This window comes from Salvelinus alpinus, chromosome 24 (assembly GCF_045679555.1).
Source record: "Salvelinus alpinus chromosome 24, SLU_Salpinus.1, whole genome shotgun sequence".
Taxonomy (NCBI): Eukaryota; Metazoa; Chordata; class Actinopteri; order Salmoniformes; family Salmonidae; genus Salvelinus; species Salvelinus alpinus.
Window position 1 is genome coordinate 41075006 of NC_092109.1, and position 15629 is coordinate 41090634.

The 15629-nt window shown below is 44.3% G+C and overlaps 1 protein-coding gene across 3 annotated transcripts in view; it reads right to left on the reverse strand.

The window, feature by feature from the left end:
• Positions 1-15629, reverse strand: part of LOC139552844 (short transient receptor potential channel 4-like) — a 135848-nt gene that overhangs the window by 66102 nt on the left and 54117 nt on the right. For all 3 annotated transcript variants that reach the window (XM_071364928.1, XM_071364929.1, XM_071364930.1), the window contains 2 exons: positions 7069-7209; positions 3649-3825 (listed from right to left, as the gene is read on the reverse strand). In XM_071364928.1, coding sequence (XP_071221029.1) covers positions 3649-3825; positions 7069-7209 — 318 coding nt within the window. The remainder of the gene's footprint in view (positions 1-3648; positions 3826-7068; positions 7210-15629) is intronic.

Below are 15629 nucleotides of genomic sequence, written 5' to 3' on the forward strand. Positions count from 1 at the left end.
TGCTAAAAATCCAATCTTACTGAAACTTAATTCACTTTTTTGGCCTATCCCTCTGTACTGGTATATCTCTGCTACTCTCACCACTCCTCCCTCTGTACTGGTATATCTCTACTACTCTCACCACTCCTCCCCTTTGACCCATCTTCCTCTACTTTCTTCACTGCCTCAGCATATGACAACTTCTACTCTACTCTAACCCTGGAAACGTCAACCTGCCTCGGTGGCACGGGACATTTCTGATCGCCAGCTCCATGGGAACCCCATACAATTAACACATTCCACTACTTTTCCCAATGCTACGCATTCCTTTGTCTAATGCCCTTCTGCACACTTCTCACAACTTGGACCCTCCCTCCTACACACTGCTGCCACATGTCCATAAGCTGGACACCTGTAACATCGTAATGTAGTTGGCACATACGCACGTACAGGATAATTTATATACAGTTGAAGTCGGAAGTTTACATACACTTAGGTGGAATCATTAAAACTCGTTTTTCAACCATTCCACACATTTCTTGTTAACAAACTATAGTTTTGGCAAGTCGGTTAGGACATCTACTTTGTTTACAGACAGATAATTTCACTTATAATTCACTGTATCACAATTACAGTGGGTCAGAAGTTTACATACACTAGGTTGACTGTGCCTTTAAACAGCTTGGAAAATTCCAGAAAATGATGTCATGGCTTTAGAAGCTTCTGATACGCTAATTTACATCATTTGAGTCAATTGGAGGTGTACCTATGGATGCATTTCAAGGCCTACCGTCAAACTCAGTGCCTCTTTGCTTGACATCATAGGAAAGTCAAAAGAAATAAGCCAAGACCTCAGAAAAAGATTTGTGGACCTCCACAAGTCTGGTTCATCCTTGGGAGCAATTTCCAAATGCCTGAAGCAACCACATCCATCTGTACAAACAATAGTACGCAAGTATAAACACCATGGGACCACGCAGCCGTCATACCGCTCAGGAAGGAGATGCATTCTGTCTCCTAGAGATGAACATATTTTGGTGCGAAAAGTGCATATAAATCCCAGAAAAACAGCAAAGGACCATGTGAAGATGCTGGGAGAAACAGGTACAAAATTATCTATATCCACAGTAAAATGAGTCCGATATCGACAAAACCTGAAAGGCCGCTCAGCAAGGAAGAAGCCACTGCTCCTTAAACCACCATTAAAAAATCCAGATTACGGTTTGCAACTGCACATAGGGACAAAGATCATTCTTTTTGGAAAAATGTCCTCTGGTCTGATGAAACAAAAATATAACTGTTTGGCCATAATGACCAATGTTATGTTTGGAAGATAAAGGGGGGGGCTTGCTAGCCAAAGAACACCATCCCAACCGTGAAGCACGGGGGTGGCAGCATCATGTTGTGAGGGTGCTTTGCTGCAGGAAGGACTGGTGCACTTCACAAAATAGATGGCATCATGAGAATGGAAAATTAAGTGGATATATTGAAGCAACATCTCAAGACATCAGTCAGGAAGTTAAAGCTTGGTCGCAACTGGGTCTTCCAAATGGACAATGACCCCAAGCATACTTCCAAAGTTGTAGCAAAATGGCTTAAGGACAACAAAGTCAAGGTATTGGAGTGGCCATCACAAAGCCCTGACCTCACTCCTATAGAAAAATTGTGGGCAGAACTGAAAAAGCGTGTGCGAGCAAGGAGGCCTACAAACCTGACTCAGTTACACCAGCTCTGTCAGGACGAATGGGCCAAAATTCACCCAACTTGATGTGGGAAGCTTGTGGAAAGCTACCCGAAACATTTGACCCAAGTTCAACAATTTAAAGGTCATTCTACAAAGTACTAATTGAGTGTTTTTAAACTTCTGACCCACTGGGAATGTGATGAAAAAAATAAAAGCTGAAATAAATCATTCTCTCTACTATTGTTCTGACATTTCACATTCTTACAATAAAGTGGTAATCCTAACTGACCTAAAACAGGGATTTTTTACTAGGATTAAATGTCAGAAATTGTGAAAAACTGATTTTGTAATGTATTTGGCTAAGGTGTGTATGTAAACTTCCAACTTCAACTGTATCCTAGATTCACTTTTGTCGGGCAAAGCCTCAACTTCAAAAGAACAGACAATGACTCTTCTGTTTCCCCACTCTCGCCACCCTGTCTATATGTCGCATCAAATGACGAGCATCACATCCACCGGGAATCTTTCCCCTCAGCTGGTCAACTTTTATATCTACTGCTACCCCAGTTATCATTCCTTTCATTGGTGCCCTTTTCTTGAAAACGAAACAATTAACTTTTCTGGCCCCCATTTTGTTTTACTCCGAGAGCCTTCTCCCTCTGACCAACAGAAACACAAACAATTATCACTAGACCACTTCTGGTTACCTTCACCGATTCCAAATTACTTAACTATTTTTTCACCCACCTTGAAACCACAAATGGATCAGCCAAAAGGCAAGAGTCCACTTTTTCCATAAACTTCACTCCTACTGTCAGACTCATCTTTATCTTGACCCTCAATTCAAGCCTCGGGCTCAGAGAACTTCACCAAACCTACCACCTGATACTTCACCCTCATTCACTTCCATTTTCCCTCCTGTCTTCAGCTTCTGCTTACACTTTCTTCCCTTCTTCTTTAACAAACCATCGCTTTTTTCCACCATTCTTATTTGACTCAAGCTCACCCTCTTCCTCTCTTAAACCTTCTCCCCCTCTCCATTTCCCTTCATTCCTCCTCCGTTTTCCAAGTACACGTCTCCTCATTATAATACTGCACTACTCCTAACCACCATCTCGTTCCCGCCTTCTCCAGGGACTCCATCCCTGATCTGTTTCACTTGTCCTTGTGATTGTCTTCACCCCCTCCAGATGTCGCTTATTTTCCCCAGTGTATTTATCCCTGTTTCCTGTCTCTCTGTGCCAGTTCGTCTTGTCTGTTTCAATTCAACCCGCGTGTTTTCCCCCATGCTCCTGCTTTTGCAAATCTCTCTTTTGCTAGTCCTCCTGGTTTTGACCCTTGCCTGTTTTCTGGACTCTGTATCCGCCTGCCTGACCAGTCTGTCTGCCACTCTGTACCTCCTGGACTCCGATCTGGTTTTGACCATTTGCCTGTCCACGACCATTCTCTTGCCTACCCTTTTTGGAACGAATAAATATAAAATACTCAAAACATCTGCCTCCCGTGTCTGCATCTGGGTCTGGCCCTGAGCCCTTATACAACCAGCTAGCTAATCAGCCAACCAACTAATCAATCAGCCAATCAATCAATCAGTTGCCCCTTGATCAATCCTCCCCTTGCTAAGTTTGTGTAGTTCCCATGGCACTTAAGAGAGTTGAGTCATAAGTTGAGTCATTAGAGTTGAGGTGTTAACCCCGGTGTCCTGGCTAAATTCCCAATCTGTCCCTCATACCATCATGGCCACCTTATCAACCCCAGCTTCCAATTGGCTCATTCTTCCCCCCTCCTCTCCCCTGTAACTATTCCCCTGGTCGTTGCTGTAAATGAGAACGTGTTCTCAGTCAACTTACCTGGTAAAAAAATACAAAAATAGTCAAAATAATCAATCAATAGATCTGGGCCCTTATACAACCAGCTAGCTAATCAGCCAACCAACTAATCAGTCAGCCAATCAATAAATCAGTTGCCCCTTGATCAAACCTCACCTTGCTAAGCTCCTGTAGTTCCCAGCTCAGTCTGAATGCTGTGAGGAAAGGGTCTTCACTGGAGAGGGCGATGAGGGAAGGGCTGGACAGGGCTCGGTAGATGTTGAGACGGGATCGGGAGTGGCGAAGGCTGTCCACATCCGAGCTGGACACACACTCCACACAGTTACAACGCACCTGGAGACACAAGACACACCCTCCACACAGTTACAACACACCTGGAAACACACGACACACCCTCCACACAGTTACAACGCACCTGGAAACACACGACACACCCTCCACACAGTTACAACGCACCTGGAGACACAAGACACACCCTCCACATAAACCCCTTTATCTGCATCCATGATGTTCTTTATATCAAACCCACCTCAAACGGACACCCCTTTATCTACAACACACTAATAAATGCCGGATTAAAAACATCTCAATTTAGTTAAATATTGAACAGAACACGTTGGGTCACTTAACAACCCATTGCCAGTGCAAGGTTGCGTCGTTGATGCTAGGTTCTTGTGCTATGATCAGAGATGGGCAGTATTTGTGTCACATGCATTTGAAATACTCATTTTAATTACTTCTGTGTATTTTGTATGTTGTATTACATTGGGCTGAACTACACTCAAATGTATTTGTAAAAAAATACTTTCAAATTTGTATATTCAGAATATAAAATACTTTCCTATACCGTATTTTTTTTTTTACAGCGGTTCACAATTGTGTTGCTCCACTTCACCCTGCATTGATATCAGAAGTCTGATGGTACTATGGTGTGATAAGAGTGTCTTTTAAATGTAAAAATGAACAATTACAAGGTATGGTGGGTAGTATTTTAATGAGCTCAGTTGTGTCACGTTCTGACCTTAGTTCCTTTTTTATGTCTTTATTTTAGTTTGGTCAGGGCGTGAGTTGGGGTGGGCATTCTATGTTGTTATTCTATGTTTTGTTCTGTGTGTTATATTTCTATGTGTTTGGCCTAGTATGGTTCTCAATCAGAGGCAGGTGTCGATCGTTGTCTCTGATTGAGAATCATACTTAGGTAGCCTGTTGTCCCACTATGGGTTGTGGGTAGTTATTTTCTGTGTCTGTGTTTCACCATACAGAACTGTTTCGGTTGTTTGTTTGTGCGTTTGTTATTTTGTTCAGTGTTCAGTTGATTCATTAAAAATCTAATTATGGACACTTACCACGCTGCATATTGGTCCGATATTTCCTACTCCTCCTCAGACGAAGAGGAGAATCGTTACAAGTTGTTCGTTTTCACATATACATATTGGTCATTTAGCAGATGCTCTTATCCAGAATGACAGTGCATTCAACTAATGTAAACAACATTTCACAGTCATAGCGAGTAAGACGTTTCTGTAACCATTACTGAGAATTTTGTTGCCGTTCGGCCGGCTATTTGCAAAATACATGTATTTTAATTAAAGGATCTTATATTTTGTTTTGATATATTGGTCTTTAGGATACTTTGTAGTTGTATTTTGAAAATGTCATTTGAACTTATGCCCATCCTTGGCTATGAGCCACCAGGTCAGAGCAGAAGACTGGAGACGTATCTTAGTAGGGGCGTGGCTTTCAGATAGTTATTTTTGGCCACCCGTGAAAGTAAATGCCAATCTGTTATATTGTCAACATATGTTAAGGTTGAGCACTGACACTTATTGTAGTTTTTATTTAAGTGTACACAAGAGTATGAGTTCCATAAGTGGCTATGTATATCTCAATGCTGGGCTAGTTACAACTGTATCATATACTAGCCCACTAGCTCCTGAGTGGCACAGTGGTCTGAGGCACTGCATCTCAGTGCTAGAGGCGTCACAACAGACTCTGGTTTGATTCCAGGCTGTATTACAACCGGCTGTGATTGGGGGTCCCATAGGGCGGTGCACAATTGGCCCAGCATTGTCCGGGTTTGTCAATTCTGTGCGTACTGGTAGCGAAGTCAGGTGCAGGAGAGCAGAGATTTGTCAACAGGCGCACACTTTATTTAGGCAAAAGTGCAAAACGCGCAAAACAGTCACAAGAATTATGTCTTTGTGAAAATAACACGGAAAAACCAAGCCAGTCTGGCGCGTCAACAATACACACGTAACACAAACAATCTTACACAAAAACATGATGGGGAACAGAGGAATAAATACATGTAGATTGATTGGGGAATGAAAACCAGGTGTGCAGGGAACAAGAAAAAACAAATGGATACATGAAAAATGGAGCGGCGATGGCTAGAAAGCCGGTGACGTCGACCGCCGAACGCCGCCCGAATAAGGAGAGGAGCCGACTTCGGCGGAAGTCGTGACAGGGTTAGGGTTTGGCCGGGGTAGGCCATCATTGAAAACAAGAATGTAATACCGCATAATATACTATAACACTATACTACTGCATAAATACTATACCACTATATTATATACCACAATAATAATGCATAATATACTATACTACTGCATCATAAACTATACCACTATGTAATATACTATACTACTACATAATATACTATACCAGTATACTACTGTATCATATACCATAAAACTATATACTATACTATAACACTATACTGCTGTATCATATACTATACTACTGCATACCATACTATACCACTATATAAAATACCATAATAATACTGCATAATATACTATACCACTATACTACTGCATCATAAACTATACCACTATATAATATACTTCTGCATAATATACTATACCACTATATCATATACTATACCGCTATGTAATATACTATACTACCGCATAATATAATATTCCATTATACTACTACATAATATACTACACCACTATATAATATACCACTATACTACTGCATAATATACTATACCACTATGTAATATACTATACTACTGCATAATATACTATATCACTATGTAATATACTATACTACTGCATAATATACTATACCATTATACTACTGTATCATATACTTTACCACTATATAATATACTATAACACTATACTGCTGTATCACATACTATACTACTGCATAATATGCTATACCACTATACTACTGTATCATATACTATACTACTGCATACTATACCACTATATATTATACCACACTACTACTTCATAATAAACTATACCACTATATACTATACTATACCGCTATACTACTGTATAATATACTATGCCACTATAAAATATACTATACCACTGTATAATATACCACTATACTACTGTATAATATACCACTATATAATGTACGATACTACTGCATAATATACTATACTACTGCATAATATACTATACCACTATATAATATACTATACCACTATATAATATACTATACTACTGCATAATATACTATACCACTATACAACTATATAATATACTATACTACTATATAATATACCACTATTTAAAATACTATACCACTATACTACTGGTATGGTTACAGTACCTCGTGTGGTTGTGGAACAGCCACTCCTTTCTGCACCAGTAGTTTGATGATCTCATAGTTGTTGGTGTGAGCTGCCAGAATGATGGGGGTGATGTCAGGAGTGAAGTCAGAGAACTGCTTGTCCAATAGGATCGGAGGAACCTGGAGAGAGGGTGGGGCAGAGGGAAAGCCAGGTAAGGATCAGTCAAGCAATCCATTCATCCACCAATCAACCAACCAATCAATCAACCAAACAATCAATCAATCAACCAACCAATCAATCAATCAACCAATCCAATCAATCAATCAACCAACCAATCAATCCATTCATCCACCAATCAACCAACCAATCAATCAACCAACCAATCAATCCATTCATCCACCAATCAACCAACCAATAAATCAACCAACCAATCAATCCATTCATCCACCAATCAACCAACCAATAAATCAACTCATCAACCAATCATTGAAATAATCAATCAATCATTAAATCATTCATTCAATCCATCCATATTAATAACGCTCTTTTGACATCAACAGTAGTCACAAAGTGCTTTACAGTAAACTGGCGAAGAGCAAGCATGAATCAGAGTGGATGAGGGGTATTCAGTGAGGAAGGGAGGAAGGAAGGGAGGGAGGGAGGGAGGGTGGTTCTGCTAAGTTAACATATGGAATTGTTTTAAGATAGTCATAGCATGGATCATTTAGCTATTTGAATTCGAATTTTAGGACCGCTGTATGTATCGCAGAAAATTGTTTGATAAAATATTGCATTTAGCCTTTATTACTATAGCCCATAGAAATACTTTGAATAACATATTCAAATTGCAAAACAGACTGTTAAAAAAATATATAATAAAAAAAGGTTTTGAAGTGTCTGTCCTATATCTAGGAGATATAAGAAATCTCAAGAAATATACATGTAAATACATATTAGACACATATTTAACCACTTTGTTGGCAAAAAAAGAAATGTCCTCTCACTGTCAACTGCGTTTATTTTCAGCAAACTTAAGATGTGTAAATGTTTGTATGGCCAGAACAAGATACACTGAACTAGTTCCACAGACATGTGGAACTAACAGAAATTGAATATTGTGTCCCTGAACAAAGGGGGGGAGGGGGTCAAAATTAAAAGTAACAGTCAGTATCTGGTGTGGCCACCAGCTGCATTAAGTACAGCAGTGCATCTCCTCCTCATGGACTGCACCAGATTTGCCAGTTCTTGCTGTGAGATGTTACCCCACTCTTCCACCAAGGCACCTGCAAGTTCCTGGACATTTCTGGCGGGAATGGCCCTAGCCCTCACTTTCCGATTCAACAGGTCCCAGAAGTGCTCAATGGGATTGAGATCTGGGCTCTTCGCTGGCCATGGCAAAACACTGACATTCCTGTCTTGCAGGAAATCACGCACAGAACGAACAGTACGGCTGGTGGCATTGTCATGCTGGAGGGTCATGTCAGGATGAGCCTGCAGGAAGGGTACCACATGAGGGAGGAGAATGTCTTCCCTGTAACGCACAGCGTTGAGATTGCCTGCAACGACAACAAGCCCAGTCCGATGATGCTGTGACACACCGCCCCAGAGCATGACGGACTCACCACCTCCAAATCAATCCCGCTCCAGAGTACAGGCCTCAGTGTAACGCTCATTCCTTCGACGATAAATGTGAATCTGACCACCACCCCGGTGAGACAAAACCGCGACTCGTCAGTGAAGAGCACTTTTTGCCAATCCTGTCTGTTCCAGCGATGGTGGGTTTGTGCCTATAGGCGACGTTGTTGCCGGTGATGTCTGGTGAGGCCCTGCCTTACAACAGGCCTACAAGACCTCAGTCCAGCTTCTCTCAGCCTATTGCGGACAGTCTGAGCACTGATGGAGGGATTGTACGTTCCTGGCGTAACTCGGGCAGTTGTTGTTGCCATCCTGTACCTGTCCCACAGGTGTGATGTTCGAATGTACCAATCCTGTGCAGGTGTAACACGTGTTCTGCCACTACGAGGACAAACAGCTGTCCTTCCTGTCTCCCTGTAGCGCTGTCTTATGCATCTCACAGTACGGACATTGTAATTTATTGCCCTGGCCACATCTGCAGTCCTCATGCCTCCTTGCAGCTTGCCTAAGGCACGTTCACGCAGATGAGCAGGGACCCTGGGGATCTTTATTTTTGTGTTTTTCAGAGTCAGTAGAAAGGCCTCTTTAGTGTCCTAAGTTTTCATAACTGTGACCTTAATTGCCTACCATCTGTAAGCTGTTAGTGTTTTAATGACCGTTCCACAGGTGCATGTTCATTAATTGTTTATGGTTCATTGAACAAGCATGGGAAACAGTGTTTAAACCCTTCACAATGAAGATCTGTGAAGTTATTTGGATGTTTACGAATTATCAATAAAAGACAGGGTCCTGAAAGAGGGGACTTTCTTTTTATGCTGAGTTTTACTTCTATATTTCCATAAATATTTTAAAACGAGCACCGGTTACCTTCAAATGGGTCCTATGATACTTGTGTGGGTCATAGAGCAAAACAGTGAACACCACCGTGTTTGTGGGAGTCTCACCTTAGTCTCCCTATTAGTTCGTAGCCCAAACAGTTCGGACACTAAAGACAGACGTTAGCACATAGGCGGTACCAACTTCAGACATGTCCAGTGGGGCTCATGGAGCAAAAATGGAGAACACCATTGTGTTTGTGATTCAAACGGTTCAAACGCTACAGATGTTTTCATGAGAAGACCGATTTTCGGGATGTCTCGTGCTCTGTTAAAACACCACTGCAGCTCTGCCACTTTCCACTGTGGATGCGGAAGGACGACATAGGCGGATGAGGTGGATTGAGACGAGGCCCATAAAAAAAAACTCTCGCTCTTGCTAACTACACAGACAGACCTGGACTAGGGCAATCTTACTACACAGACAGACCTGGACGAGGGCCATCTTACTACACAGACAGACCTGGACGAGGGCCATCTTACTACACAGACAGACCTGGACGAGGGACATCTTACTACACAGACAGACCTGGACGAGGGCCATCTTACTACACAGACAGACCTGGACGAGGGCCATCTTACTACACAGACAGACCTGGACTAGGGCCATCTTACTACACAGACAGACCTGGACGAGGGCCATCTAACTACACAGACAGACCTGGACGAGGGCCATCTAACTACACAGACAGACCTGGATGGGGACTATCTAACTACGCAGACAGACTTTGATGGGGACTATCTTACTACACAGACATACTTTGATGGGGACTATCTTACTACACAGACAGACCTGGATGGGGACTATCTTACTACACAGACATACTTTGATGGGGACTATCTTACTACACAGACAGACTTTGATGGGGACTATCTTACTACACAGACAGACCTGGATGGGGACTATCTTACTACACAGAAATACTTTGATGGGGACTATCTTACTACACAGACATACTTTGATGGGGACTATCTTACTACACAGACATACTTTGATGGGGACTATCTTACTACACAGACAGACCTGGATGGGGACTATCTTACTACACAGACAGACCTGGATGGGGACTATCTTACTACACAGAGAGACTTTGATGGGGACTATCTCACTACACAGACACACTTTGATGGGGACTATCTTACTGCACAGACAGACCTGGATGGGGACTATCAACCTACACAGACAGACCTGGATGGGGACTATCTTACTACACAGACAGACCTGGGTGGGGACTATCTTACTACACAGACAGACCTGGATGGGGACTATCTTACTACACAGACAGACCTGGATGGGGACTATCTTACTACACAGACAGACCTGGATGGGGACTATCTTACCACAGAGACAGACCTGGATGGGGACTATCTTACTACACAGACAGACCTGGATGGGGACAATCTTACTACACAGACAGACCTGGATGGGGACTATCTTAATACACAGACAGACCTGGATGGGGACTATCTTACCACAGAGACAGACCTGGATGGGAGCTATCTTACTACACAGACAGACCTTGATGATGACTAATTTATAATGTTAATTCGATTGATATACGGGTGCGTCAATAGACTCTTTTTTAACCATATACATCAAATGGTTCTGGGATTGGTCCACAGACATCAAATGGTTCTGGGATTGATTGCTCCACAGACATCAAATGGTTCTGGGATTGATTGCTCCACAGACATCAAATGGTTCTGGGATTGATTGCTCTGGCCTTCCCAGCCCATGTGTTTATTCCTTTTATTTTGTATTGGTTGCAAGAGTGAACAATACTCAGCCCTGTGTTATAGAGATGTATAGAGAGCACTCAGCCCTGTGTCATAAAGATGGAGAGCACTCAGCCCTGTGTTATAGAGATGGAGAGCACTCAGCCCTGTGTTATAGAGATGAATAGAGAGCACTCAGCCCTGTGTTATAGAGATGAATAGAGAGCACTCAGCCCTGTGTTATAGAGATGGAGAGCACTCAGCCCTGTGTTATAGAGATGGAGAGCACTCAGCCCTGTGTTATAGAGATGAATAGAGAGCACTCAGCCCTGTGTTATAAATATAGATCACTCAGCCCTGTGTTATAGAGATGTATAGAGCGCACTCAGCCCTGTGTTATAGAGATGGAGAGCACTCAGCCATGTGTTATAGAGATGAATAGAGAGCACTCAGCCCTGTGTTATAGAGATGGAGAGCACTCAGCCATGTGTTATAGAGATGAATAGAGAGCACTCAGCACTCAGCCCTGTGTTATAGAGATGGAGAGCACTCAGCCATGTGTTATAGAGATGAATAGAGAGCACTCAGCCCTGTGTTATAGAGATGGAGAGCACTCAGCCCTGTGTTATAGAGATGAATAGAGAGCACTCAGCCCTGTGTTATAAATATAGATCACTCAGCCCTGTGTTATAGAGATGTATAGAGCGCACTCAGCCCTGTGTTATAAATATAGATCACTCAGCCCTGTGTTATAGAGATGTATAGAGCGCACTCAGCCCTGTGTTATAGAGATGAATAGAGATCACTCAGCCCTGTGTTATAGAGATGTATAGAGCGCACTCAGCCCTGTGTTATAGAGATGAATAGAGAGCACTCAGCCCTGTGTTATAGAGATGAATAGAGAGTACTCAGCCCTGTGTTATAGAGATGGAGAGCACTCAGCCCTGTGTTATAGAGATGAATAGAGAGCACTCAGCCCTGTGTTATAGAGATGAATAGAGAGCACTCAGCCCAGTGTCATAGAGATGGAGAGCACTCAGCCCTGTGTTATAGAGATGAACAGAGAGCACTCAGCCCTGTGTTATAGAGATGAACAGAGAGCACTCAGCACTCAGCCCAGTGTCATAGAGATGGAGAGCACTCAGCCCTGTGTTATAGAGATGAATAGAGAGTACTCAGCCCTGTGTTATAGAGATGAATAGAGAGCACTCAGCCCTGTGTTATAGAGATGAATAGAGAACACTCAGCACTCAGCCCAGTGTCATAGAGATGGAGAGCACTCAGCCCTGTGTTATAGAGATGAATAGAGAGTACTCAGCCCTGTGTTATAGAGATGAATAGAGAGCACTCAGCCCTGTGTTATAGAGATGAATAGAGAGCACTCAGCACTCAGCCCAGTGTCATAGAGATGGAGAGCACTCAGCCCTGTGTTATAGAGATGAACAGAGAGCACTCAGCCCTGTGTTATAGAGATGGACAGAGAGCACTCAGCCCTGTGTTATAGAGATGAACAGAGAGCACTCAGCCCTGTGTTATAGAGATGGACAGAGAGCACTCAGCCCTGAGATATACGGATGAATGATCACCTGACGTCATAAACCTTATAGAGGCAGTTAGCTGTAATTCCTGACCAAGGCAGGAAGGTAATGGGAGTTAAAGGCATTTGCTAACTACCAATCCAGTCCATTATCTCTCTCTCTCTCTCTCTCTCTCTCTCTCTCTCTCTCTCTCTCTCTCTCTCTCTCTCTCTCTCTCTCTCTCTCTCTCTCTCTCTCTCTCTCTCTCTCTCTCTCTCTCTCCCTCTCTCTCTCTCTCTCTCTCTCTCTCTCTCTCTCTCTCTCTCTCTCTCTCTCTCTCTCTCTCTCTCTCTCTCTCTCTCTCTCTCTCTCTCTCTCTCTCTCTCTCTCTCTGATTTGAGCCTCCAACATGTAAAGTGTTGTTCCAAAGCAGTGTAGGTAAAACCCATCGAGGGAGTAAGATAACCTCTGGGATACAGGGAATAGACGAACGCAGGCCCAGTCAGGCAAGGGATCAGGACAAATCAGAGAGGCATATTGCATACGCTTTGCTCTGGAAGATTCCTTTAATTTCATACATTTACAGACAGAATAATTTAGCTTAAAGTACAAACTCAGTTTCTGATCGTTTTATCTCCTCCTGTCTAAAGCCCCTCAGATAACTGCTGTCACTCACACCGACTGGAAGACAGGAGTGTGTGTGTGAGTGTGTGGAAAAAAGCTTCCTTCTCTATATTTTAATTAAAATATATTTTATCTGATCTCCCTGATGGAGAGAGCGAGAAATAAAAATGAAGGGAAAAGGAGGGAGAGAGGAAGATCAGGTGGTTGTCTTTCCCATTGTGTCACGCCCTGACCTGAGATATCTCTGTTTTCTTTATATTTTGGATAGGTCAGGGTGTGACTAGGGTGGATTACGCTAGTTTTTGTATTTCGTATAGCTTCACGTTTAGTTCGTTTTATTATTTAGTTAGTTTTGTTCAGTGTTCTTTCTTTAATAAAGAAGAATGTACGCATACCACGCTGCACCTTGGTCCGATTCATACGACGAACGTGACAGAAGAACCCACCAAAAAAGGACCAAGCAGCGTGTTAAGGAGGAATGGACCTGGGAGGAGATACTGGATGGAGCAGGACCCTGGACGCAGGCTGGGGAGTATCGCCTTCCTAAAGAGGAGATAGGGGCAGCGAAAGCGGAACAGCGATATTACGAGGAGTTATACCAACGAGGTAGGCCACAGAAACCCCAATCATTTTTTGGGGAGGGGCATATGGAGCAGTCGGCAGAGCCGAGGAGCGAACCAGAGCCAGTCAGGGAGTCGGATGAGAAGTTTGACGCAAGATTCCGGAGAGAGGTGCTAGCATTGAGAGCGCTGCAGAGCTGGCGTGCTGAGGTGCGTGTCATCAGCCCGGTGTCACCTGTACCAGTCCCACGCATCAGGTCTCCAGTGCGCATTAATAGCCCAGTGTGTCCTGTGTTAGCTTCCCGCATTTAGCGGGCTGGAGTGAGCATCCAGTAAGGAAGAGTGGTGCTTCCTCTCCGCACTCGCCCTGAGGTGCGTGTCATCAGCCCGGTACCACCTGTACCGGTCCCGCGCATCAGGTCTCCAGTGTGCCTCCACAGTCCAGTACGGCCTGTGCCTCTTCCCCGCACTCGCCCTGAGGTGCGTGTCCTCAGCCCGGTACCACCAGTTCCGGCACCACGCATCAGGCCTCCAGTGCGCTTCCACAGTCCAGTACGGCCTGTGCCTCTTCCCCGCACTAGCCCTGAGGTGCGTGTCCTCAGCCCGGTACCACCAGTTCCGGCACCACGCATCAGGCTTCCAGTGCGCTTCCACAGTCTAGAGCTTCCGGTGACTGTTCCCAGTCCAGAGCTTCCGGCGACTGTTCCCAGTCCAGAGCTTCCGGCGACTGTTCCCAGTCCAGAGCTTCCGGCGACAGTTCCCAGTCCAGAGCTTCTGGCGACAGTTCCCAGTCTAGAGCTTCCGGCGACAGTTCCCAGTCCAGAGCTTCCGGCGACAGTTCCCAGTCCAGAGCTTCCGGCGACAGTTCCCAGTCCAGAGCTTCCGGCGACAGTTCCCAGTCCAGAGCTTCCGGCGACGTTTCACAGTCCAGAACCTCCAACGATGTTTCACAGTCCGGAACCTCCATCGACAGGCCACAGTCCGGAACCTCCAACGACGGGCCACAGTCCGAAACCTCCAACAACGTTTCACAGCGACGGTCCCCAGTCCGGGGTCTCCGGGGACGGTCCCCAGTCCGGGGTCTCCAGCGAAGATCCCCAGTCCGGGGCCTCCAGCGAAGATCCCCAATCCGGGGTCTCCAGCGACGGTCCCCAGTCCGGGGTCTCCAGAGACGGTTCCCAGTCTGAGGCCTCCGGCGATGATCCGCAGTCCAGGGCCTCCGGCGATGATCCACGGTCCGGTTCTACAAAGGCGGAGGGATCAGCGTAAAGAGAGGGGGCGGCCTCCAGAACGAGAGCCGCCACCAAGGGTAGATGCCCACGCAGACCCTCCCCTATTGGTTCAGGTTTGCGGCCGGGAGTCCACACCTTTGGGGAGGGGGTACTGTCACGCCCTGACCTGAGATATCTCTATTTTCTTTATATTTTGGTTAGGTAAGTGTGTGACTAGGGTGGATTACGCTAGTTTTTGTATTGTCTAGGGTTTTTGTATTGTCTAGGGTTTTTGTATGTCTAGTGTTTTGTAGGTCTAGGTATTTGTATGTTTATGGTGGCCTGATATGGTTCTCAATCAGAGGCAGCTGTTTATCGTTGTCTCTGATTGGGATCATATTTAGGTAGCCATTTCCCCTTTGGTGTTTGTGGGTTCTTGTTCTATGTTTAGTTGCCTGTCT